This window comes from Bombus vosnesenskii, unplaced genomic scaffold (assembly GCF_011952255.1).
Source record: "Bombus vosnesenskii isolate JDL3184/JDL3185 unplaced genomic scaffold, Bvos_JDL3184-5_v1.1 scf7180000013352, whole genome shotgun sequence".
Lineage (NCBI taxonomy): Eukaryota > Metazoa > Arthropoda > Insecta > Hymenoptera > Apidae > Bombus > Bombus vosnesenskii.
The window spans coordinates 1336506-1363868 of record NW_022882988.1 but is presented as its reverse complement, the minus strand read 5'-3'; the positions used below and the strand labels follow the sequence as shown (position 1 = coordinate 1363868).

General features: G+C 39.5%; 1 protein-coding gene across 21 annotated transcripts; it reads right to left on the bottom strand.

Moving 5' to 3' along the window:
- Positions 1-263: 263 nt before the first annotated feature.
- LOC117236763 (troponin I-like) lies at positions 264-26955 on the bottom strand. 21 transcript variants are annotated; one of them, XM_033499997.1, is made up of 14 exons: positions 26802-26952; positions 24179-24222; positions 21670-21687; positions 21159-21287; positions 20518-20641; positions 19924-20024; positions 11067-11110; positions 10802-10943; positions 8044-8061; positions 7204-7242; positions 4881-5097; positions 2649-2789; positions 2269-2349; positions 264-1676 (listed from the first exon to the last, which is right to left on the bottom strand). In XM_033499997.1, exons 2-14 carry the CDS (start codon positions 24191-24193, stop codon positions 1663-1665), a joined length of 1083 nt encoding a protein of 360 aa, XP_033355888.1. In that variant the 5' UTR covers positions 24194-24222; positions 26802-26952; the 3' UTR covers positions 264-1662. The 21 variants fall into 21 exon arrangements, with proteins under 21 accessions (XP_033355888.1, XP_033355878.1, XP_033355877.1 ...); XM_033499987.1 differs by lacking the exons at positions 264-1676; positions 2269-2349; positions 2649-2789; positions 19924-20024 and adding exons at positions 3671-4146; positions 18466-18566 and having other exon boundaries at positions 26802-26954; XM_033499986.1 differs by lacking the exons at positions 264-1676; positions 2269-2349; positions 2649-2789; positions 19924-20024 and adding exons at positions 3671-4146; positions 17289-17389 and having other exon boundaries at positions 26802-26954.
- Positions 26956-27363: the final 408 nt, after the last annotated feature.

Sequence of the window (27363 nt, the reverse complement as noted above, 5' to 3'; positions counted from 1 at the left end):
TCTTCAACATACATGTATAATTTATACCAAAAACCTTATTAAATATTGTGGTCAATATAACAAATAATTGACTGTTGAAATACTGTAGTGACCTCTGCGAAATGTATGTTTCCGATAATAAGTAATATCTTATAAGGATTTTATCAACGTATCTAACCGCGGTTGTCGTCGTGTTTCATTATAAGGCTAATGAAATTTTTAAATATTTTACATAACACATACAGTGTATACATGAAAGCTTTCTATGATAGATGTTCAAACACTTTTTTCGAATGAAAAATTACCAGTTTTATTTTCCTTTCCCTCGAGCGAGATGAGATTTTTCCCGTTAAGCGACCAGAGGCATATTTACAGTAAAATGACCGTCTACTTAGTTACGCTTAGAATTATCGTGATTTTATCCATGATTAATCGCGTTGTTTGCAAATATAAACTGGAAATAATTATGATTTGCTTGTCAAGTATATTAAACGTTTCAGTTGCTATGCTGCCATTAAATTGCGATACAGTTGGCGATAGTAATTTACGTTGATAGCCTGAAGAACGATTGCGCTGACAATAGAGATGGCAGAGACGGTGAAAACCGTTCAAAGTAAGACTAACCCACGTAAATTCCATTACGTAGAAAGGTCTATTGTTTCCGTGTTAACTGCGCACGCGTAGAGAAACAAAGCGACAAAGGGATTAACAGAACACATGGAATTACACCGAGGCAACATAAACAAATGATGCCTATCAACCATGTGGCGCGGTAGTAAACTAACTCCTAAATAAGGTACGCGAACGTGAAAATCAGAGCTTGCAGTCTTTGAGTATTAATTAAAGATGACGTGGCTGGAATCGTACGGCTTAATGAAATTACTGGAAGTAATGAAAACTCAAATTAATCGGAGAAGGGTATTTATATAGTGATAAGATTTCAGATGCTGGTCGCAGAAAAAAAAAACTTTTTATTACGAAATCCAATCATTTCGTGCAAGGAAGCGTTGATAACGTCTGCATCGATATACGATAGAACGCGTCGTAAATTATTTACATAAAAATTGTTGTGGTAGCGTATAACTACGTGTTTATTTCGTGTTACGTCTCGTTCGATTTCAGTCGATAGAAAAATCCGTATGACGGCTGACGAACGTTTATGATCATACGAATACAACAGAGCCTTCTTTAGAACAACAACACGGCTTATAATTTCCTCCTATGATTAGGTAAAACAAGCGGAAAAATTGCCCAGGCACCCCGTCATGATTCTCGATTTACTTTGAACAACAAGGTGTCGCGAAATCCACGAAGGAACGAAGGAAAACGCGTCAACGACAAACGTCTCTTTTTCTATCTCGCCCCATCCCCCCATTTATATGTATGTATCTTCTTTCGCTTCGTTTCGCTCGCATTTCTCGAGATACGCAATAACGTATGCCATGACGTTGAAGCTGACGCGTGTACGGGACGAAAACAATGGTTACGATAACGATGATGATGACGGTGATGACAACGATGACAAGCAACGCATGAACCATAACGACGAGTATGATACGACTCGACGTATCTGTATATCCGTACTCTATGCTTATCCGTGTACGTTTTATGCAAATTCTGACGATGTGACGAGTGGAAATCATATAGCGAGGTGACCCTTCGTCCGTTTCAACTTCGACGAAGTTACGATGCCGGTGCTGTAAATAAAATAAAAATAAGATTATTTTTGTAGGAAAGGGAAATTACATTCACCTGCGTTAGCTCCTCCCGCGAATTCGGGAGGGTTCGATTACAAAGAAATTATATTAATCTATTTTTTTAGTCTTTTTAGCTAATCGTTATTTTTTGTAAGAGGAGCTTGCTCGTCCCTTCTCATTTTCGTCGAAGTTTCGACGATTCGTAGCAAAAGTTCTATTCGTTATTATTATTTTATTATAATCTACCGATGCTAATGAATCGATTATTGTTACTATTGTTTTATCACTTTCCATTGAACAAAAGTTACAGAAACTTCGAGAGCAGAAGTATAATTAAACGGTAGAAGTTAATGCTCTCCTCGAAGTGCGGTCGTCGTGAAACGTACAGTAAAGATGCGAAAGCTTGGTCGTTAGAAAGTTAACGAGTGTCGGTTCTAGTTCTCGTCGATGAATGTCACCGTGAGCAACGGTGGTACACCTGGTACGCGATCGATGGTACTATTAGTTGACTATCTCTGTAAACGTTACTTGTGACTGATGACTAGATTTTTAGTCCTCTACTAGAACCACAAATTTTTACAGCTTAACATACCGTACGTGATGAACTTCGAACCAGTTATCGGGCGATTGGGAGTGACGTTCATTGTAACTTTCAAAAGTAAAACTACCTTAGCTAGAAAATTAAGTTGAAAAGAAAACAACGTTAAGAAAATTAACGATAACGGGAGAAAAGAAAAAAAAAAGAGAAAGAAGAAGAAGAATAATGAACGGTCGAAATGAGCACGTTGCCTTTCCATTTCTTTTGAGAACGACGTGGAATACGTTTCGTGAGTGAAAAGAGCAAAGATTAATTAAAAAATGGAAAGCGGAAATAGCCCAGTTTCTCTATGATAAATGGCGAGAACAGATGATTAATCCTGCAATGAACAATACGTAATCGTATCAGCTAGAGTAATAAAAGAAGTAGATTACCTTCAGCGGGCGCGGGTGCCGGCGCAGCCTCTGCTGGGGGTGCAGCTGGAGCTGGCGCTCCCTCCGCAGGTGCAGCACCTTCGGCTGGTGGGGCTGCTGGTGCTGGTGCTGCTGGGGTTCCTTCCGCTGGCGCAGGTGCACCTTTAAAAATTCACGTTAGTTTCTTACCAAGTTTTTGTCACAGACACTTAGGGTTAATAAAATTAACTCTTCGACAAGATGTAAATCCAGGTTGCCAGATTTATAAAATAATTAAGTACATATCTTTGTGATATGTACTTAAGATTCCCTAGATTTCTGGTATTGGATAGAAAAAAGTATATAATTACGACTTTTTCTACGAAATAAACATTAATAATTCCGTTATGTATGATAACTTTTAAGGTATGAAACGTATTGCACAGTAAAACTAATACTAGTTAACTAATTAATCACACGGTCGATTACGAGCATCGATTAACAAAAAAGATTTGGGGTTGGTTCTTTGTAAGATTGGGAAACAAGGACACAAACTCAAAACAATCGTTACCTCTGTGTTGAAAGATTTCTATTTAATATTAACGTTTATAAAATGCTTCAAATAACGAAGAGTATAAGGAAAAGGGATGGAAACGTGCACAAAACAAAGACCATATGCAAAAATAGGACAATCAAAATATACCAATTGGTACAAGTGCATTCTAACAGTAAAACCGCCAGAATATCCAGGGAAAGAGGAAAAAGGGCAAAAGTTAATAGCACGAGCGAGATGCGAAAATTTGGAAAATTGCAATAGGTACTAGGAAGAGGAGAAAGGAAGAAGTTATGATCTATGAGGGAATAGATTCCTCAACCTCGAATATTTAACAATGAACTGCAGTGGGAACTGAAAAAGATGTCAGGTTGGAAGACGTAATGAGCGGACAAGATAGGAGGATTGTGGAACGTCCCGAGAAACTGCAAAAAAAAAAAAAAAAGAAAAGAAAAAGACAAGGTACAAGCAGACCAGAGAGAGTTTTAATAACTGGGAAAGATGCAATAGGTAGGACAATTATTAGTCAGAATAAGTCGGAGTGTGAATGGAAGAGAGAGAGAGAGAGAGAGAGAGTGAGTGAATGGACAAGTAGATTTATAAGTATAGGTATTCGTGAACCAATTCCAATTCCTGGTTGTGGTACATATATGAAATGGTTCAAAGTCGTCATAAATGGTATGACAAGATCACCTTCTGCCGGTGGTGCCGCAGGCGCGCCTTCCGCTGGTGGCGCACCTTCCGCTGGCGGTGCTCCTTCCGCTGGTGGTGCTCCTTCCGCTGGTGGTGCAGGAGCTGCACCCTCAGCAGGAGGTGCACCCTCGGCAGGAGGTGCACCCTCGGCAGGAGGTGCACCTTCAGCAGGAGGTGCGGCCGGCGCGCCTTCCGCTGGTGGCGGCGCTGTTCCATCCGCAGGAGCAGCTGGTGGTGCTTCACCTTCCGCTGGTGGTGCCGCGCCTTCTGCAGGTGCAGCCGCCGGTGCACCTTCTGAACAAGTACATGCACCTCACGTTACTAACACTACTCTATTCTAAGATGGAATGGACAGACTGTGACAAAGTGCGACTTGTCCTCTGGAATTTCTTTTGCCGTTGATGGAGCACCTTGCTCGTATCGTTATCATGAAAGACGAAAACACATGGAGATTATAAAAGATAATAAATGATATTGATAAAAGACTTTTAGACTTTCAGATCCTTCAGAGATGTTGCGGAAGACCGCAAGGGAGAAGTTTGATAAATCACATTTTTCTGGTTTTACAGGAGAGCAATTGAAAAAGTCAGTACATTATCGATTGATCTCGTTTTGACAGGAAAACTAAGCGCTACGTGTCTTCGATACAGTAAAAATCTAATTAAAATAATTCAAGCGGTATGGTACAAATGAAAAATAGATTCTCTTAACAGAAATCGATTGGTTTTTTTACAAAACTTCGTAGATTTATCATGTTGTAATCGCTTTATCTATAATTAATCTTTAATCGCTATATCTTTAATTTTACTATCTAAAGAACCCTGTCAATATAAAGAATTATTTCCTTTTTAATCATGTTCCATCTGCTAAAATAGTCCTTTTTAGTTATAAAGCGACATCAAACTCAGCGATTCATGAAAAATAGATTTGCCATACTTTTCCCATTTAGTCTAAAAATTATTATACTGATATGTTATACTGCCAGATACAATAATTACTGTAGATAATGTGATACGCAGTTCACTGACCTGCTGGAGGTGCTGGCGCTCCTTCTGCAGGTGGAGCACCTTCCGCTGGCGGAGCTCCCTCAGCAGGAGGTGCTGGTGATGGCGCTGGCGGTTCTGGCGACGGTGTTGGAGCTGCTTCTGGCGGTGGAGGTGCAGGTGTCGGTGATGGTGTTGGCTCCGGCTGTGGTGATGGTGTTGGCTCCGGCTGTGGTGATGGTTCTGGAGCTGGAGCTTCCCCCTACGCAAGAACACCCTATAGAACTATTTGACTACTAAAATTTGTACCACATACGTATACTAATAGCATACAAAATAATTACTGTACTTGGTATGCGAACCATCTCTTCAATGGAACATTGCTTACGTTTTGCAGTTGTTTATAACTTCGTTTCAAATGCATATGATCCAAACGTTAAATAATACCGTAGAAAAATCATAAAAACCGTAACAACATTTAACTTGCACAAGTAGTAGAAGGCAGTGCAATTTAATTCAGCAAGATCTGTAGCACGCGGTCAGGATAAAATTACATTTCCATCCTCGTAGCACGTCGACGACACACACGCATTAAATTACGCGATTTACGGTCACCGTGCACATTTCGCAAATGTAGTCGCATTAAAGCGTCGTTTATAGATACATCATTTGTCCGAGCGAACGATAATAATGCTTTATGTAACGCTCAAGAGCTTGCGACGTGGAGCCGTCCTCTCCTGTGGCTATTCGATAGCGTAAATCAATGATCATTTGCGATAACGAATATTGTCAAGATAATTAAACAATGGCGCCGTAACGATAAACGTTGCTAGGTAATTTCAATGCGCGTCCGTCGAATGAGTTTCGAGTGCACATCGTGACTGCTCGCGTCCCTTGCATATATAATTCTGGTCGCGTGTTCGTCTGAAAACCTGCATGTAGAATTTAAGCGAGAAATTGGCTGACGAACTATGGTAACGATCGAGGTACTGTAAACAGCGTTATTTTTCGAAACGCGACGAATCGCAAAGTAATAACGAACATGCTGTTCGCGAATGCTATGTTTAAACGTAAACAATGTACAGATATAGCGAACATTATATCGAAGCTTTACAAATGCAATAGCGAATCGTATTTAAGCGTGAATCTACGTGTTGAACCTACCGTGCATTGAAAATTAAATTCTGTTAACTTTCTTTTTCATTTTCTTTCTTTTTTTTTTTTGTGAAACATATAAACAAAGATTGGTTAGAAAAATTAATTAAAAGGTGTCAACAAATTTTTTAAATGACACAGGAGCTGAACGTGAAGGTTTCTTAAAGCATCGTCGATATTTATAAGACGTGGCGTAAAATTTCCCGGTAGAATGTGTACGCCTCACTGTGCGCTCTGCCATTCTATACGCCTCGTTGATTCTTTGACAGGTTTACAGTCTTGCCAAAGAGCGAACGCTGGAACGCGGCAAAAATTTGATTTCTCGCGCAAAAGCTAATGATCGCTTTCTAATTGAGCCATTGACGGAATTAACAGCATTATTCAAATGCTCGATCTTAATATTCACTTCGATGCGACACGAATGCAATTAAGATTCTTCTAACGTTGAATTTAATCAAAGGCCGACAGTTTTAAATACACTCGACACGGTACTCATCTATATGTAAATTTGTTGTCCTAGTTTAAAACCGGCGTCTTCGATCTTACAACATAAAACATAAATGATTATACAGGAAGAACAAAGGGATCGTGGTGTGTAGGAGAATGAACACACAGGCGCAATGTATTTCATTGTCGTTAAATATTTTGCTTTACAATTAAAATCTTAATTAACGATTCCCTTTCTTTCTTGCTATTCCATTACGTTTCATTTCTCCCTTTATCCGGTTCACAGAGAATTGCATCAACATGTACAGTAGGATTAGCGTGTAAAAAAAAGAACATTGACAGACGGAAACGTGAACGGTACAGGGTTTCTGTTTCTTTTAAAAAAATATACATATACATATCTTGTAGACGAAGAGAATGATAAAAACTGGTCAGTCACAAAATTCTGTACTATGGATTAGAACTCGGACACGAAAGATATTCGATAGATTCTCGATAATACGTCGAGGAATCATCGTAGACGAAACATATAGACAACGTGTTTTCTCTTTTGCGTGCATTTCGGGAGTTTTCTTTCTTAGACGTTAAGTTAATCGAGACGATGACGAAAACAGAAAAAGAAAAATAAAGACAGAATAATAGAAGCAATAACGAGGAGGTTTGTTGCGACGAGTTATGTTATCGGATGGATGGATGGACGATCCCTTCTCGAAAACGTCGAGAGCGCGTGTCAATAGCCTCATGCCTCCACCTCTTCTTCCTTTACCTTCTTTTCGTCGCCTTTCTTCGACCAGTCGGGTTTCTTCTGCAAAAGTTCAGAAAACACATGTGAGATGGTTGCAGTTTACGAGCATAACTCGGTCAAATTTGCACACGCTAGTTCCGGGGTTAGCGCCATGGGAAACTTTCGCAAAGCAGGGTAACAACACGTAGGTGATACTTTTGCACGGAAAATTTCCTCTGGCGAAAAATTCCTTTCCTTCCGAAAAATTCGTCGCGATAAATTATTAACAACCGCTCGTGTATTTTCGTTACGACGTTTCTCGTGCATACGTATGCGCTTACATCGTACAATCGTGGCTCAAAACTTGTTGAATTGAAAGTTTCGGCTGTTTAAAACAAGCATCGCCAATTGAATAATCTCCGATGGAAGTTGCGACGACGTGTGACCTTCTCTCTTTATCGTCATCCAAAAAGCCGTGCAGTATGTTAGTGAAAAGGAGGCGAGAGAAGAGTCCGGCGTGAAAAAGATTAAAAAGAAAAAAAAAGATTCATCGAGGTTTCCTAGAAAACACCGAAATACTTTCGCCGAGCTGGTCGTTTCCAACGATAAAAACTCGTAGCGAAAAATACGGAAAAAACTTGACTAAAAGGAAAAACGAAAAGAACGAAACGTCGAAGAAAAAAATATAGAAATTCGATGAAACCAATTATCGCGTTTTTGTATCGTTAAGGGGACCCAAGCTTTCTCAATCTAATCCTAGAGTTTCTTCTGCTTCGTTCCTTCACACCATCCCTGTAATCTATATCATATCTAATACACGCACTAACTGTATTCTCATACTAGAAGCATGCCGATCTACGAGTTGATCGTTTAAAGCTTTACCTTATCTTTTGACGCATTCTGCGAACATAATGCAAGAGCAACATCATTAGTCAACAGATAAGACATGGACAATTATTAGAGCGTACATACTAATTAATAACTTAACGATTAACGGGTCGCTCGTGATTCATTCGATCGATCCAAGTCCTTGTTTCATTTCCAAGTCGCTCCTTTCGATCGTAGAGAATGAATCACGTTCGATAAGAATGGCGTGATCGAACCGTGCGTCGAACATCGCAAATGCTATTTTATCGCCAGTCTACATGTCCGGATATTTTTAATACGAATCGTGACTTATTTTAGAATTGTATTGTTTGTATCGGGCCGTAAAGAATAGACGATCGATGCACGGATCGAAAGAAAAATTCAGACGGGACAACAATCCTACACATGTACAGCCTGGAAGCATGGCAGCCGAATAATGGCGGTAAAGGCAAGCTGCAAAAGAGCTTATTGCATGTTGGAAAGAATTTTAATTGAAAGTGATGCGCGCGACGCTTTCGCGGCTGACCATCGTTTTACTTTGTTTTCTGTAGGTTTTGCGTAGCACGCGGATAATTGTTTCCTAAACGAAGGTACTTTTGCATGAAGGAGCCTGGCGCGAATAACGAGATCAAACAGAAGATAAACGAAATGGATGCAAACAGAGTCAATGAATGAATAATTAAAGAAGGTAATAGAGAAAGGAAGGAAGAAAGAAAGAACAGGCACTTGTGAGTAAAGCGCTTCTGCGATTACGTACGAAACGAAGAAGAAAGTCTGTAAGTCTTAAATATTAACTTTGTAAGCCATTCTCACCTTTTTCTTTTTTTTTTTTTTTTTATTTTTACATCGCTTCTTTTTATTCTTTATTACAATTCTTTTCTTTTTTTTTATATCGCGTATTGGCTCTTTATTACGCAATTACCGACATTCTTTGTGAAATGGCATAAAAAGGATAGAAGAAAGGAGAAAATAAAAAGTAGACGCGTTAAAAGCAAATTAGGTACGATCTCGCGAATAACCGACGGTATTGTCGTCGAACACACAAGACGGATAAAAGAAGAAAGATCAGTGGAGCTTAAAGAAAAAATTAGTGGAGCAGAACGAAACGATTCTCGATAACACTCGACCCATTCTTATCGGATATTCCGTAAAATCGTCGGGATCGCATTCATTCACTGCGTTTTATAGAAGAGGCGAACACATTTTCATATCCGCGCAAGATCGAGTCTCGTCGAGTATGGTTCCTTGTGCAAAAGAAGTGAATGAAAAAAATGTATCAGAAAATATGTGGCTGAATGAAACGAAAGAAAATATCGAGGAAAGAACGAGCTACGGTCGAACAGGGTGGAAAGATATAAGAAATGATCTTCGAGGAAAAATTATTTGCCTATTTTTGACATGCACTTTCTTCGATCGTTTATTAACACAGCATTCTTTGGCGTTCTATTATGTTTCTTTTTTTTTTCTCTCTCTCGTTTTTGCTCTCGTTTGATAGCGCGCGCGAAAATTCGATTTCAAAAATAATAACTTCGGCTTACGACCTAATGCAATTCATACAACGAGGAACGGTTTATAGAGGTACAATAAAATCAAGAAAACAAAAAACGACCGACAAAATGGAAGAGCGTTTACAAACGGTTCGATGGAAAATGGTAAACAGGTCACGTTAATCAACGCGAAATAATATAATCGCGCAAGACGACGAAAACGTTTCCTCCAGCTATTTTTTTTTTTTCGCGGCTTTCCATTTCTGTTCGCGTCGTATTCACGCGGTTCGGTGTGTACGTGTTGAAGCTCTTTTTCGATAATGTATTATTATTACTTGATTGCCTGTATACGCGTGTGATTGTTCTTTTTTTTTCATGTTTTCTTTATGTTTTTTTTAAATCTACTTCTTCGTCTGCCACTCTGCCTTCTCGGACTTCTTGGGCTGTGGAGAACAACACAATTGCCTAGTCAACTATCGCTACTACTGGGGGGATTTTACGTATACGAAAAAAAGGATCAAAAAGATGGCGTGCCTTTCAGGAGATCAACTGGTTTCATACCTGATACGTTAAATTCCACGAATTCGAATAATATAACCTGTTTGCGGTGTATTTACCACGAGAAAGACTCAGGCTCAAATCAAATATAGCTATCAGATATAGTAAACATTAATTATTATTATACGCATTCACTGTGGAAATGTCGAACGCATGTATTTTTGTATTTATTTTATATATTTAGTTCTTTACATTGCCGAAAGATTAAAAAAAAAATCGCCATAGATACTGTAAACACGAATCACGGTGATTAAATCGTTTGATCTCTTTGAAAGGACGTCCGAACAAATAATCAAAATTCTACTGATACAAGGAAAAAACCTGTCGATTGAGTTTTATGCACGAAAAGAAAACCAGAGCCACAAAAACTGTCTTTCTCATTGGCTGGAAAAAAATATGTATACAGACCTACCCGTCGTATGGGAAAAAAATTCAAAACATCCGCGTTAAAAAAGATGAAAAAATCATGACTTTCATATCATGAGTGGTTCGTAGAAATATAAGACTAGCTTTTAAGTTTGATCTCGGATGAAAGGAATGTACAAAAGTTAATCACATCTTCGTCGCGAAGTCTTATAGTTCCGCGTACCTCAGCCAACAAACGAAGCACAGAAATTGATGAAACGGAAGAATTCAAAATAGACCACCGACGGGCAGGGGAAAAATGTCTACTTAAAAGTACACAGAATTTTACGACAATTTTCGTTGTCGAAAACGATCGTCCTTACCTCCTTGTCCTCTTCCTCGAGGGTGAATTCCTTCTTCTTAACCTGTTTAAGCTGGTTACGGAAGTTAAACTCGGCCGCCTTCTTCTGCAGTTTGGCGAACTTGTTTTCGTACTTGGAGACTTTCTTCAGCGTAGGTTTCATGCTAACGACATCAATGGAATATTATTAGCAAGTAAAACGTGGAATAAGTATTTATCGAACGATAAGAATAGCCCTATAAATTGGCAAAGAAAATGGTCGATCGAAGATGGAAATGGTTACTTACAATTTACCTCGGAGGTCGTTCACCTGGCTGTTCAAGTCCGCGATCTGCAGCGAGCAAACATCGTATTAGATTCACGTTTCATCCAAATCGGATAAAGATTATAATCATGCGTGCTTCTCGTCGAAATTATACCGCGGAACACTAGGAAATCGAAGAAACGATCCTCTTAGGCAACTTCCATTAGACCGAGAGAACATTTGTAAAAAGCTTCGAAAGTCGAATCGAGTAGACTCAAAGTGGATTATGCTCGAATCAATGGTCATGTTCCCAAAGGGAGATCGTTTCTCCACGTTACTATAGAACGGGGCAGTTCGTGCTCACGGAAGGGACATTCATCCCCGTGGATGGTAATTACATAAAAAAAAAAGAAAGAAAAAGAAAAAAGAGAAGCATCGAGTGTTTCTTTTTAATCACAGTGAACACGATTTCAGTCGCAAAAAAAAACACACACACACACACAACACTGCATAGAAACCATGGAAAGCTTCCACGAAACATTGGAGAAATAATCGAAATCGAGCAGCAACCAGTTAAGCGGACGAAAGAACGAGAACATAGTACTCGAGCAGAAATTAGCATGCGACCTGCGTGCCAGAAGCAGGCGGGATGGGGTTTGCATACACGGAGAGGTTTCGCAGCGGATACCGAGATATTCGGTTAGCGAGTCACTCGACGAATCGAGATTGACAGTAGATTGGTTTGCTGATTAACTGCAATGCCAGGTAACTGTGATAGGGTTGGAACGATGGGTGAAGAAAAGGCTCATATAGTCGGAGAGCGGAGGAAAGATTGCATTGGAAAAGTGTAGACGAGGTTGTCGATGTACAAAGAGATGTAAAAATAAAAAGAAAAAAAAAATAGAGACACAGTGAAAATAAACCACCAGCGAGTAGATTAAAGTTGTACACGTGTAGCCTCCTCGATATACCCCGACATACGGTGCAGAGAGTAACAGGCAAAGTCAAGCTATCGTTGGATGAAATTGAACGATTAAATTAAACGCTAGTCAGTCGTTGTTAACACGTTGCTTCGACAATGCCACGATCAAAAGCCACGTTCTTCCGTTTACATTGAGCCGAAAACAAATACGGCTTTGCTGGCTGTTGTTTAGGGGAAAACCGGTAAATTTATGTAGCTCAAAGCTTTATGTCGTGACACATTGACCGTGTACGGGATAGACATGGCAAACGATAAAAGATTGAACTGTACTGTAACAAATTTCATTCACTGCGATTTTGATTAAACGTCAACGGCATGTTCGCTACGGTGAAACGAAATGCATAACGCAAATTAAATAATGTATTATATATATGTATGCATATATATATATATATATATATATATATATAATACGACTGTATGTATATCAAATAGTTGTTCTGCTCCTAGTAAATCGTTTCAACCAATATTATCTTACCATGAAGGTTTTCCCATCCGAAAAGCGGCCACTTTTTTTCTAAGGATCTTTCAAACAAATTGATTTTCTAGTGTCTTTGAATAGCTTCTGGTAAAACTTCCTCCGGAAGCCACTTGTCGGATTCTCCGCTCTCTCCCTAAGAGACGTTCGAGTCTTTCCTTTCTCGTTCCCTTTCACCTTTACGGTCGTCGATGAGAAGAAGAAGACGAAGCGAGTCGGTCAAAGGGAGAGAGAGAGAGAGAGAGAGAGAAAGACAGAAAGAGAAAGAAAAAGAGAGAGAGAGATGGAGGAAAGGACCGACGAATCACAGACAAAGTGAAACAAAGAGGAACGTAACATAAGGATCAAGAGTAGAAAGGATCAGCAATGATAGGATGTGAATTTCATTCTGGCCAATCAGGGGAGAACTGGTCACGATCAGCTCTTTATCCACAGAGGGTGAAGAGAAAAAAAGAAGTAAAAAGTCCACTACAATCTCTTTTCTGGACCGTAAGAATTCTGTTCCTCTCGCTGTTCGACAACCCTCTAATTCTTTAGATTCGACACGATTCTTATCTCATCGTAAACGCGTTTCACATCTTACAAAATTAAACGATTATCAAGTACATAGTTTATTAATCGATGCAACGAAAGTATATCTATCGACTGTTATTTAATAATAGCTAGAAGGAAATATTTATATTTGAATAAATATTTTTATAGGAGGAACAGAGTTCCGCCAGAAAGGATCCGCTATTTACAGGCCCAATTGAACACCATGACAAGAGGACACTGACAGTCGGTGGTGCGTGCGAATCGGTGCAAAATCACTTTCGCTCGTTCCCATTTCGACATCGTAGACGCGTGTACGTGTTCGCTTTCACGTCTCTTCCACGGGACAATAGAGGGAGAACAAGAAGAAAAGAAAAGATCCGTATCGTTTCTTTTTATTGACATTCACAGACGAGAGGATTTAGAGGTGGCGGACTAATTTACACGGGACTGTTCAGACGAAAAGACAAGGGTAACAAATAAAAAAGAGAAAGAGGCTGGGCCGGAGAATTTTCACAGCATGGCACTTCGGTCTCGTGATCTTTCCACTCGGTCTCGAGACAGTCCACCTTCGTGAGAGTTAACAGTGGAATCAAGATAAAAAAAAAAAGCGTGGTAAAAGGAGGTAACATACAACCAGCGTTCGATTATCTACACTTTTTGGGGGAAAGAGAAATACGATATAATACACGAGTATTTCGTTCAAACACGTAATCAAAAAGTTCAAGGGGCAGAGTTGAAAATGAGGGTCAGCAAAAATTTCAAAAGGCAGGTTTCCTTTTACATACCTACTCTTCTTTGCTTCAAATACGACATCGTGTTTCTTTTAAATATCTTCCATGATTTTCCTTATACATATGTCAGCAGCGTCTTATACGTATGTACGGAATAATATCGATCATCGTCGATATATGACCATATTTCGTTGGTATTTTCTAGCCAGACGAGAAACAATTGATCGAATAATATTGCAGAACGTGTTAATTTTCTTTTTCTCCGCTCGCGGGGAATATGAAGTGCCATACTTCCTTTACGCGATGCAAAGACACGAGTATAATACAAGTGTCCTCGCTTTTATTTATCGACAAAATACAACTGCAGTTTTATTATAGAAATTGATCGATTTGTTCGCGATTGAATATCGCGATCGACCGGAACGAAGTTAATAGAAAATCTACGATGCGTATTGGCGTTGGTGCAGCGTGAAAAATTGATCCATGCTGTTAATTTAGATATCAGCCGAGCCATAAAGAATTTATGCGCACGTGTATTGAAAGAACGTTTGGAACTTTATGAAAAAAAAAAAAAGAACAAAACGATTGAATAACGTGTGCCGGTTATTTCGGTTGCCGGCATCTATTGAGCTCTATTCTATTTCGTTTCCGAGTTATTGTTTAAAAATATTACACGCAGACATTGATAGACACCGATATGATTTGATATACGGTGGAAAAATTTCTACGTTCCAATAATCGATTACTTTATTTATATACACATATCATAAATAATTACAGAATGTCGTTAGTGGATATCGAAAGCCATGCGTGTTCAGAGTTAGGCAGACTTAAGAGAAAAGCAGAGCCACTTTAATAGACATCCGGAAAATCAAGCTTGCAAATTCACCAGAGGAGAAAAGTAATGGATAGCAACAAGAAGAGAGAAAAAGATGGGAGACGTGAAAGGCGCGGAGAGATCAACAGAGAAAGACAGAGAGCGAGATATAGAAAACACAATGGTAAAGCGAGCAGAGAGAAAACACGAAGAAGACGTGAAATGTACAGTAGTAGCCGATTAGCGGCGATAACGGTACGATACGATTCTGTTTCGAACTTCCTCTATTCTTCCGCCTATTTACAATGCTTTGTCCGTTTCGTCTGACTTTTCCGATTTTGCACCGTGCACCCACGCACGCACACGCGCACACACACGCGCGTAGTCTCACGCACACGTTTGAATCTCGCGTGACATTAAAAGGGACCACTTTGGCCCCTTCGAATTGTGTTCTTTTCCCTTGACTGTATATATGTACAATTTTTACAAAAAAAATATATATATAAAGAGAGAGAGAGAGAGAGAGAGAGAGTGAAAGAGAAAAGAGGAAAAAAGAATTGGAATTGAAAAGAGAAATGAAGAAGAGTCGAGGATGATTGTTCTATCGTCGGGACATCGCGAACATCTCATTTCACGATTCTTTTTCTCAGCGAGAACGCGTTATGCGGTCGATACAAAACGCTTGCTGCGGTCACGATCGCGACGAAACGATCGTTTGGCAAAATCGTCAGACCAGTCAGAAACGTGAGCCCGAGAACGAAATAAAGGGACGCAAGAGACGTTACACTCTCGCATCTACACATTGGGATCGACTTGACCCGACAAGCGTCTCCTCCATAAGCTTGCCCAGCCCTGATTCGATTCTCGCGAGAAGCTTTTATTTTATTTCCTTTGGCGAGTTAGTAGAAAGCTTAGAAAGCCTATGTCTGCGTTATACTTGTTAGAGAAACAGAAAGATAGAGAAACAGCGAGTGTAAATCAGACGGACGTATCTATACAGGTATAGATAATGTTTGTAAGAGAGATAAAATAGAGAGAAATAGAGAGAGAGAGAGAAGAGAAAGAAAGGCGGTGAAAAGAAGAGAGGAGGCGGGCGAATAAATCGACGAAGTATTATCAAGAAAGAAAAAAAAAGAGTAAAATGAGGATAAAAAAAGAAAAAGAGCGATCGAGGAGTAAAGGGCAAAAAATGTTTGAATTGCGGCACTTCATATCCACGCGAAAAAAGAAAACAATTCGGTAGATTGTTTCATTCTACCCAGGAAACGACAGACGGATCGAAGAAAAGGGTAGGTAAATTACCGAGACAGGACTGACCAAGATTATACAGTACAGAATAAAATGGCCGTACGAGGCGTCATCGAAATTACAAAAGTAGAGCAAAATGCCGGAAGCGAAATCGTATTTCTTTGTTTTTACGTTCGTTTTTGTACTCGCGTTGACAAAAAAAAAAAAAAAAAAAAAGATGGGAAAAAAGAAGAGAGCGAGAGAACGCAGTCGTTCCTTTTCATTGTTCGATTTCTGGTTGTTGAAAAGCCACTCAACGTGTTCTCCAAGAGAAACATCGTGAAAGAGAGAGAAAAAAGAACTCAAATAGAGACGTATGTATATGTACAGAAAGAGGGTGGAACAACGAGAGACAACGCGAAGAGAGACATTCAGAGAGGGGTTGCACAAAAGAAACGTGCGGCTGGCGGTTGCTCTCTTTCTCCTCGCATTGTTCACCGTTTGTTTTTTTTTCTTTTTTTTTGCTGCTTTCTTTTATTTATCTCCTGTACCTCATAGTCCCTTTTCCGAACTTCACGCTCCAAATCCCACTTCTGACCCTCACAAAGGTAGACGCGGTCGTAATACATTTGGCAAATCTCCCTCAAATCGTCTACAAAGAACATGGAGTGTCTCTCAGATATCTTTCACTCACGTGATACGTTATTTTCACTAAATAGCCAGGAGGCAAGACGAGAGAAAAACAGACAGCTTCACATTTACGTTTCCAATTGTACATAGATATATATGTTGAATTCAATTATCGCTTCTTTACAATTTTTTTCTTTCTTTTTTTTTTTTTTTTAATTCCCGCTTACATCCAGACGACTAATCCTTTCGATTTTCGATTTTCAACTTTATTAGTTTCCAACTATTACTGAAAATGGTAAATACCGAGTTCGGAAACTGTCTCTCGTTCTACTCGTGCGATAATAAAAGTCGCGCGAAAACTGAATGCCTAATCGTGTTGGGTATTCGAACCCGGCGATGTTCTTGAGAAACTGACACGAACGTGACCTGCTCTGAAATCTCTCCTTCTTTCGTTCAAATGGAAATTGTCCGATCGACCTCCATCTGTATCGAAACATAGACGAGGTTACACTCCGGTTACGTACCCTCGAAATTTCAATTCAGAACGATCGAAGAATCCGATAAGAACTAACCGCATCGCGGCGAATACGCGCAATCGAATAAGAGCGTTCGATCGAGAATCTAAAAAGAGAACTGTTGGAATTTCTTTCGCAAAGAGAAAAGGGGGTGAAGGTATCAAGAGTGAAATTTCGAGGGTGCGTTGACCCGGAGAAATAAGTACGTGGGACGATCGACCAATCGCATTATACGGTCGCAGACGTGGCAAAGTTAAATTAAATCAAAAAAGAATCACGTGGGAGGCCAGATAAAAATAATCTGTGCAGGAGACTCGTTAGGTTTTCTTCAGGCGAGCCGATCGTATTTACCTCGAATTCTTTCAACCTAATTTGCCTCTCGAGGTCAAACTTATCGCCCTCGAGCGCGTATAGTCTGTTCCAATATGTCGAACAGATCGTCTGGAGCTCGGCTAAAAGAACAAAAGTTTCAGGATGGAGAGAAAAATGCAAAAAAAGATAACAAAAAATGGGAGGATGATTTCGACCATTCTTAGTGACGTGATTAAAATTTCTCGTGTTAGCGATATGTAAATTTTCGATTATAAAATGATGAAAGAAAAACAGAAAAGACAAGAAAGACAAGAATACGAGAAGATTGCATCTTCTACGAGAGAAAATATAATATAGCGAAATGTCTTCTTTGATACTGTTTTCGTTGAATTACACGACCGATAATATCTTACCATTGACGTTGTTTTCCTCGTCGTTTCTATCGAAATTTCACTATCGTTATACCACTGTACCATGGGTTTAAATCGCGGAGGGGATAAAGAATCAAGGGATATAAAAGTGAATGAGATTCTCGCGTTTTGAAAGCAAGAAGCACGAAGCTGACAACTGCGTGAACGTTAACCTGATACGAAAGAGAAGGAGTCGAAGGGAAAATGAAGGAAACATATTTTCGGAGTAGTACTGGCGCCACAAGGTGGTCTAGTTGCCTACGCGCAAATAAACGAAAGAAAAAAGAAAGAAAATCGTTGTTCTACGTGAAATCGCTCAAGATAGGAGGACTAGGTATTCAGCATTATGATATTATTTGACATCTACTGGCTGCGATTCTACGAATCACGCGTGCCTGCTGCTTTTGTTCTTTTTCTAATCATTACGTACGCTCTAGGAAGACGTTCTAAAACTAGTCAAAAGAAATGTTGCGAGTGCTACGTTAGAATTGGTGCAATTAGATGATTCAGCCTCGATGCCTAAGTTCAATTCGTCGTTAAAGGTAACAACAGCCGAAACTTCAATTTCGTTTAAGACAACAAAAACTGATTATTATGTTCAGCGGTTGTGCTAGCAAAAATGTCCTTGCGTACTAATGAGAAAAAAAGATTCAGAACAAAAGGATAAGAGAAAAAAGAAAAAAAAACACGATAGAAAAGAAGAACGAAAAGAAAAATATTCTGTTCTCTGCTTTGTTAATTGCAGCGTCATCTGTTTTGTTTTTTTATCTTTCTTTTTCTTTTTTGTATATCGAAAACTTTTCGACCTCGAAATCCTTCTTGGCGACTTCGTACTCAAGGTCGTACTTTTCCCCCTCGAGAGCGATGATCCTCTTATGATACTGGATCAGAATGGACTTCACGTTAGCTGTCAAAATTCCAAGTCACCTTGAAACATACTCCTCTGTTTTCTTCCAAGCAGTATGATCGATTTTAACCAGTAATGTATCTTTTGTTTTCTCTGTTAGCGTTCGTTAATAGCTTTCTCTAAGCGTTTCATTGCTCGACGATAGTTGTATTATCGATCGACTTAAAACAAACGAGCGCCCGATACATAACATTAAAACATAAAGTAGTTTATCGTGTCACGTTTGTCGCTTTGTTAACCGCTAAGGACAATGTGTCAAAGCAGGGACAAGTGTGGCGGTGAGTCTGGTATCAAAGCTGAAATTTGTCAACGACGTTACGAAGTGTCAGCGTTGCTTTCGAGTATGTCGACCAAATCGAGTGTCTCTTCGATTACAATCACGAGTGGAAAACACGATATAACTAGAAAATTGAAGAGGGAGTAGTGGCGTGAACATAGAAAGCAATGTGAAAACGATTAAATACGTCGGACGTAGAAATACACGCGGGAAAAATGTGTCGAACAGAAGCACGCGTCTCTCGAAACCAAACGAGTTACCATTATTATATACCGTGAGTATAACTCCATCATACACGAATATAGCGTTTTCTGGCGACAACTTGTGAGAGCACAATAAGTTAATACGTGAATAATCCACGATTGCTCAGCTTACTATGTATAAAATACGTCGAGGTAGCATTAAACGAAGAGCAAAGACGATAAAACGGTAGATAGATCGCGCGCACAAATAAATGCGAACAGAAAAAGTTTTGCGAGAAAGAGTAACAAAGATAAAGAAGTATAGAGACAGAGAAAATAGCCGTGTTATGAAAGTGAGAAAGATCAGAGATATAAATAAAACAATAAATATTATAGAAACACGGAGAGACGAAATGCGAAGCTCGCGACACTTGCTCGGATTACGCGAAACCGATCGCGATCAGAACGAATTACGTTTAGCAAAGAGTTCGACATATATTTGAAAAGTTAAAACAAAGAAGAAAAAAACGAAGAATAATTTTTACACTTCTTAAAAAAAAAAAAAAAAAAAAAAAAGAGGAAAAAGAAATAATTGAAATTAAAAAGATAAAAATAAAAGGGAGAAAAGTGCATCGTCATCTAGACGATAAAAATATACTTTGGTTACTTATAAATAATCACAATGTTACGGTTGCGTAACACGACCGATCCACCAAGAGTTTTCGAGCACTTTGCCAAACGTATCCGAGGCTGTTCGTCATCGCAAGTGAACGCAACCGAGCAAGCACGGCACATTACTCAAGTGCAACAACATTGAGCATCGTTACGGTGTCGTGAATGCCTCGTTATTTGCACGTCTCGTAATGTTCTCGCAACTGATTCTCTTTCTCGTAAGTACCTCGTAGTCCTTCTTCTTCACAACATATTCGAGGTCGAATTTTTGATCCTCCAATGCTGTGATCCTATTGTGGTATTCACGCAGCACGCGCTTCACGGTTTCTGTGTGGATCAAGGTGAAAAAAGATCGGACAGAATTCATCATATTGAATTTGAAACAACACGAGGGGATATTCGAGATTCTCGCTGTTAAAGCGAACGTTTAAACAAATTAGCAGCGTCGCGACGTCGAAGTGTCCGGCTATAATTTATGCACGAACGTGGAAGAATCTTCGGGATGTAATTCGTGAGATTCGGACAACTTCAAAATATCCTGTGTGCTCGAAAAACGAGGAGATGGCCTGCGAACAAGTGTGAGCAGGACGAACGAAAAAATTTCGGGCACGACAATCTGTCACAGCGAATCGAAATTGCTTCACCCGCGTGTATCTGTCGATGTCAGACAAAAATGAAATTTCTATAGACCTGCGGTAAGGTGTTGTTCGATCTTCGACCCTGACCGAATTGTTAGCAGTCTAACCACGCGCCGATGAACCGAGAAAAACGCGGTTATAGTGTTATCGAGTAATACATTTTTGGAAAATTCTGAAAGTACCTTCGCTAGCGTCGTCCACGTTCTTCGGCTTTCCACAACGTTCCTCGATAATGCGCCTTCTCTCGGCTGCCTTTCTCTCTTGCTCCTTTTTCAATTCTTCCGCGGCTTTCTTTCGCAGCAACAGCTAAGGGCGCACAGACGAAAATACTTGTCAGAACATGGTTCGATAAAAAGAATGGAATTTCGTTTGGAGAAAACTTCGAAAATTCTACAGATAAAAATTGATAGACGAGTCGTTATTAACTATAGGACAAAACCGTTGAAAATGCTTTCGAAAGAAAACTACGTAAAAAGTGCAATTTCTTCAAATGGATTAGAAGCTTCCGAAAAAAAGAATTTTTCGATAAAATAAATACGAAAATACATACGAAATTTAACTCTTGTTTTCAGCAAACAAAAAGGATTTGCGATTATTTTAAACAATTATCTTCAATTTTTGAGGAATTTTTTAACGATAGAAAAAGCACGATTGAGTCACAAAATAACGGAAACAACGCAACAGAGTTAAATATAGGAAATAGAGTTAAAAATATAAGTTTAAAGCTAAATTGCATAAAAATACAATGGTCGTGAAATATTATCCGAGCATCGATTAAACGTTTATAATATAGTAGGATATTACCAAAGAATAGAAAGCTTACCCTAAGCTTCTTCTTCCTGTCAGGGGTCATGAAACCCTTCTTCGCCTTCTTGGCTTTGGAAGCCTCTTCAAGGCGGGCGCGGACCTCCGCCCTCTTTCGATCCGTCTCCGCCTGTTTCCTCTTCTTTTCCTACATTTTTTGTATTGTATGGACTCCCTTAAAATATCTTATCTGACAATAGCCCGAAGCAACGTTTAACGAAGCATCTCGAAAAAGTCTCTCATAAAGAAAAGATATTTAAAAATAATATAAACGAGTAAGATAATAAAAACCGTCGGTCTTTAGGAAGGAGAAAAAGAAAAAAGAAAAAAAAAAAAAAGAAAAGAGATGTAAATGATTTCGCAATTTTCAACGAGGTCTGCAACGAGCCCTTAATACGAAAATTATTAGAAAAATCATTCGATTATCTCGACAAGTTATTGAAAAAGTTTCGCGGACAGGGCCGTCCTTCTTTTCTTGACTTTAAGTTTCACCGATAGTTTCCCCTATAGTTTCCCCTTTTCTTACGTACATCCTCGAGACGTTTCCTCTGTAAAGGGAAATAAAAAAGCCATCGTGAGAAAAATCGTTCCCGTGGATTCCGTATGAGCGGAACACGAAGCATTCGAACGGATACAATAAAATCATAAAAGAATTTTCAAAGAGCAACGTGTTTCGAATTCCGCATTTTGAAAGAGCGCCAAGCGTTGAGAAAGCGATATCGTTCGCGTGATTTGCGATATAAAGTGCGCGATATCGTTATACGTCAGTCGACGATAGATCTCGATTAATTTATGCGTTTGATTCGTACAGATTGGCATCAAGTACCATGCAATAGTTCGCGTATATTTTATCCGGTAAATATTGTCAAATTGAACGAAATGAGACATAACATTATGACATAACATTTAGTACATAATACACGAAGGATAGGCGCGATTAGCATGCAGCTGTCACACAAGGACGCTATACGTCACAAGACACAGAAATATTCTGTGTTTCATGCGATTATATTATCTACGTTACCTCAGCTTTCGGATTACTAGATGGCTCGTGCTTGGAGTTCTAGTCTACCGCTACGTAGTCATACTAACGACTATTCTTAATCGAATTAATAGAATAGTAACGAATGTTAGACATTTCTACAACGTGGAAAAGAACATTAAATGGCACGGAAGAATTACAGAGGCTGTATTTCTATTCCCTCCCCCCTTACCTAATATATTACATTGATTTACATTTAGAACGAACTTCTGCCAAGATTTATGTCGCCGAAACTCTGACAGAATTCCAGTATTTTCTTATCTTAGTAGCAATACCTTCCGTGCCAATTCGAATGCAAAATCGGGACGAGGACAGGAAAAGACAAGTTGTAAGGAAAAGTTGAAAAATATAAGTTACAGGGATATCGATGGTATATTTTTACAATCAACAACAAGTCGCGATAGGGAAGAAAAGTTAGGAGGTGCTGTGAAATAACAGGAAAGGGATAGTTGATAGAACAAATAAGGTACACAAGGGAAGCACGACGCACGGTGGTAAATAAGGTTGAAATAGGGGCGAGAACCTGACGATAAATCAGAAGAAAAGTCCACCCCGCGTCGTTCGTAATATTTCCGGAGCTATCCTTTATTCTTCGGGTCCCGATGAGATTTCACGTTCCAAGGATACTACACGTACTTTTGGACAAGTGAAATAACCTATCAATTATTGATCGAAACTTTCGAATATTTTCCTTCTCGATTTCGCGGGAATATCGATAACGTTGGCTGAGAAAGAGGATTCAATCTGTTATATCCTCGAGAAGCTAAAATCGCGTTAAATTGATCGAAGACAATTTCTTCCACGGGGATAGACCGTGATATTACGAGAAATCCAACCCTTTTTCGCAAGAAGGAGCGGATAAGAAGGATATAGAAGAAACAGGGATAGAATGGAACGTCTGAGAAAGTTTCTAACGAAAGGAAAGATTAAACTTGTGCGGTCTCCTCGTTATTCCGTGAGACAGTGTGAACTAATGCCAAACTGTGTGGTTCGTTGTCGACCACTGTTCACATAGTTACGTCAATTTTCTACTGTCGAGAAAAAGTATTTACATATAACAGGACTCGGTCGGTCGAATCCCCGGTTCTACCAAGACTACGTCGCTAACAAAAATCTCTGCTATCAATTATCGATAATAATTGATATTTAACTTTCAAGCAAACAAGTTACTCAAAAAACAAAAAAATTAATCCACGAAAAAAAGATGCGAGATGTTAAAAATTCTATTCTAAGGTAAAAAATCGTTCGTTCTTCGACGTTTTTTTGTAAAATGTAACACAGACGGAGATGTGGTTTTTTGGATATCAAAAAATGGACGTTAATTACGTTTTCGTTCGAACTAATGATCGTTTCGATGAGAAACAACTACAGTATTTTTACAGGGATCTCACAAGCACAAAGCTCACAAGCAATGCGTACCTTTCAATGCCATTAACTTTACTGCACGGTCCCAAGTAGACAGAAGATCCATCGTTCGCCATTTTCGCGTAAAGTCAAGAAACAGATGCAACCGGTAGTCGTAAGAAGAGAAACATAAAATAAAGAGAACATTTTAGAGATATTAAAGCCTGTATATCTTCGTGAAAACGTCTTAGAACAAATAACGATACGAAGAAAATTTCGAATATTCGAAACTCGAAGCTTCGTGTTATTTTTCTGATTCGAAACTCAGGAAAGTAATACTTTGTGTAAATAGTGTACCAGAATATTCCGAATTTACGAACATACTTTTATTTAATTAATAATATTCCATAATATTCCAATTATGTTTGTACTTAAACTCATATTATAATGTGATTTTCCGAAGAGAGATTTGCTAAGCTTTTAATTCCTGACAACATCGATGCTTCTTTAAACGAAAAGTGAAAAGATAAGCGTTCCAAGTTTCGAAAGTTTCGACACTTCGCAAAGTTCCCAGATTCCAGTTTCGCGAGTCTAAAAATCAAGTTTCCATCCGTCTCTGGTATAAATTAAATTTTCCAAGATACCCACCTAACCTCATCGTCCGCCATCGTGGTACCTGGCTGCTACACCCGTCTACCTAAAAATAAAGCGTGCAAGGTGTTGTTTCACGAATTTGTGGCAAAATAACAATAACGTCGCGTTACGTCAACGGCGTAAATACGATCGTTTCGACGACACGGATAACCGAATGAAATGCAAACATTACACGGGTTTAAATATAAACTGCGTGTAGAGAGCGGAGAAGAAGTGGGTTGAGGAGAAAATTTGCGAGCACGGAAAAGTGGGGGGAGGAGAGGAATCGAAGATTTCCGATTGCGTCAGTGGATAAATTTTTCTTTCGTTGGCCGGTGATAGCCGTTCCTACAGATCGACGCGATAAATCCTACATTCTGAACGTAAATTTTGCCTCTCGCTGCACGATCAGCAACGGTATAGAATATCCGGGGCTCGAAAATAGACGCGGACCGTCCCCACTTTTCGAGCCGTGCGTCGCCGAGACGTCGCTACGTCGACGATCCAAATTTGGATGCAACGACCCGGTAGATCGCACGTCTCCTCGAGACTCCAACTCGATCCGATGGCGAAAACGGGAAGGCAAATCGAACTGGAGAAAACGAGAAACGCCGCGGGATCGTTCTCGTAGAAACGTTATCTCCTCCGCTATGGAAATTGTTTCGTTAAAACTGAAATTGAATGTAAAACAAAATGTAATCCTTGTAAACGAAATCCGTATAGATGAAATAAAAAAAAAAAAAAAAAAAAAAAAGAGGAAGCGAAAATATTGAATTAGAGATTGTCGATATTAAAGGAGATATTATAAAATCCAAGTATGTTCAAATACGAATATTCATTTTCATCTAATCATTTTTCTTCCTTGTAATATTGAACCAAGAAAATGTAAACGTGAAAAATAATACTATGAGAATGATGAAACGTTAGAGAAGACTTCGTTGATAAATGAGAATACGAAAGCTCAAAGTAATTCATTTCCTTGGCAAACATCTTACGTGCCGACGTGGTCGCGAAGGTAGTGAATCAGAAATAATGTTTGAAAATAGATATCAAATTTATTGCACGCTTCAATTGTATAACCTGGTCGTGTGCAACAGTAACCGTACTTAAAATGTCATTTGTCCTCATGTAGCAACGGTATCTTACTCCTTGAATGTAGAATGTACTCTTTGTCAAATATTTCTTCCTTTCTTCAGCTAGAAAATCTAGGTTTTAATAATTAAATTGTCCTTCGATAATCGATGTTATCTCTTTTCGGGCGGTATATATATCAAAAACTATGAAAAATAACGAAAAATCATCAATTCACAGAAATTTCATTCTATCACTGGCAATTGCTTTATATGTATAATGGACGATCGCCCTCGCTAAGTATAGATTCACTCTCGTTCGAACCATTCCAAGACACGTCCCACCGAGACTTCAATGTGTGTCTCGTCTCCGATGTCAAAGAAGATCCCGGCACCGTAAAAATAGAAAACACGCAGAAGTCTACCTCGGATGATCCACGATAGCGAGACCATCCTCTATCAACGAGAATCGCGTGCTCGTTTTTTTTCCCCCTCTCGAAAAATCCAGCATCCTAGCGAGACATCGTGAAGAAGACACGCCATCGCCGTTCTTTTCCTCGCATGAAATTGAAAAACGCGGAGGAAAATTCACGAGAGACAGAAACGAAGTCGGAAGATTCGCAAGCTTTTTTTCTTGCAAGAGACGAATGATAAATGGCGATGACATGGACGCGTCTAAAGTTATATTGGTCAAGAGGATATTGGTAACCGCGACGAATACTGGTACAAGGCTGTTTACGTAGATCCGCGCGGATTCACGTAGCAACCGAAACGATAATGGAACGATCACCAGCGACTTCTACTTCGAGCATATTCATCAAAGAATTATGAAATATACAGGAAGCTGAGTAATTTAATCATTTGAAACGTCGTATGGGAAGTTTAATTGTTTTTCCTATCCTGAGGAGGCTTAAAGGCGATTCGAATATAAATCCGAAGATATAAATTCGAAGAAATTAATAGACACTAGTACGGATCTGCAAGATTTCCAATAAAAAGAAATTGTTCAACTTCTCGAAATTATGGAATATATAAGAAATTAAATAATTTGATTACTTGAAATACAAAATACGAAAGGTTTAATTATTTTTCCGATGCCGAGGAAATTTAAAACGATTCAACTATAAATTCAAAGATATAGAGATCGAGACTAAGAGACACTGGTATAGATCTCCAAGATTCACAATTTCGTCGAAAGTAAAAAGGAAACGTTCACCTCCTCGCGAAAAGGAGAGATTAGACGAATCGAGAGTACAAAGTCTCGGTTCCTGTCACTGGAAGATCACAGACGTAGGATCTCACTCGAGGCCGGTTTCCGCGGGGAACGTCACAATCGCTGGAGGCGAGTTGAAATGTCGGGCAACACTCGTGACCTTGAAAATAGTCTCTCTGTTAAGCACACCTCTCACTGGCACTCGATACTCGACGAAACGAGAAGCGACCTCGCAGAGGTGGTCGGTTCGAAGAAGGAAAATCCTTCGCGTAGTCAGCCACGAATCCTGAAGTGAATCACGAGGATCGTGCGACGACGCGTTCCAGGCGGCTCCCGGCCGAACATGACGATTGAGCTTACCTTGAGAAGAACTTTAGCTGGCTACGACTGGCCAACCGGACCTTAGGCAGCTGACTGTGCGATCGTGAATCCCTAGTCGACGTCGTGGACCTCCATCGTAGGCTGTTCACGTGGTAGTAGCCGACCAATGGCGACTCGCCATTGGTCGCACAAGCATTTTTAGGCGAGAGCTATGCCCGCTGTGCTTGCTGCCAAAAATAATCGGAAACTGAAAACGGAGCCGAGCCTGCTTCGTCGTTCGTTCAGCTGCAGTTCGATCTACCGCTTGTCTTCCAATACGCTTGATTAATTATGTTAATCTAATTGTTATGAGTGTCGAGAAGAAGGCGGGTTTCCTTCGTTCCTTTTCATATCGTTAATGAAGGTCGATCGATCAGACAGACCATTTCTAGTTAATCGACACAGTTCTCATACTTAAAATAACAGCGCTTAAGCCTGTTGTCTCGCGCGGAGACACCAGCTACTTAATTAAAAGCACGAAAATTTCCGTAGGTGTAGTTATTCGAAGACTTCTGTATTGCAATAGAGTATCGCATTAGGAAGAGATTATATATGTAAATGC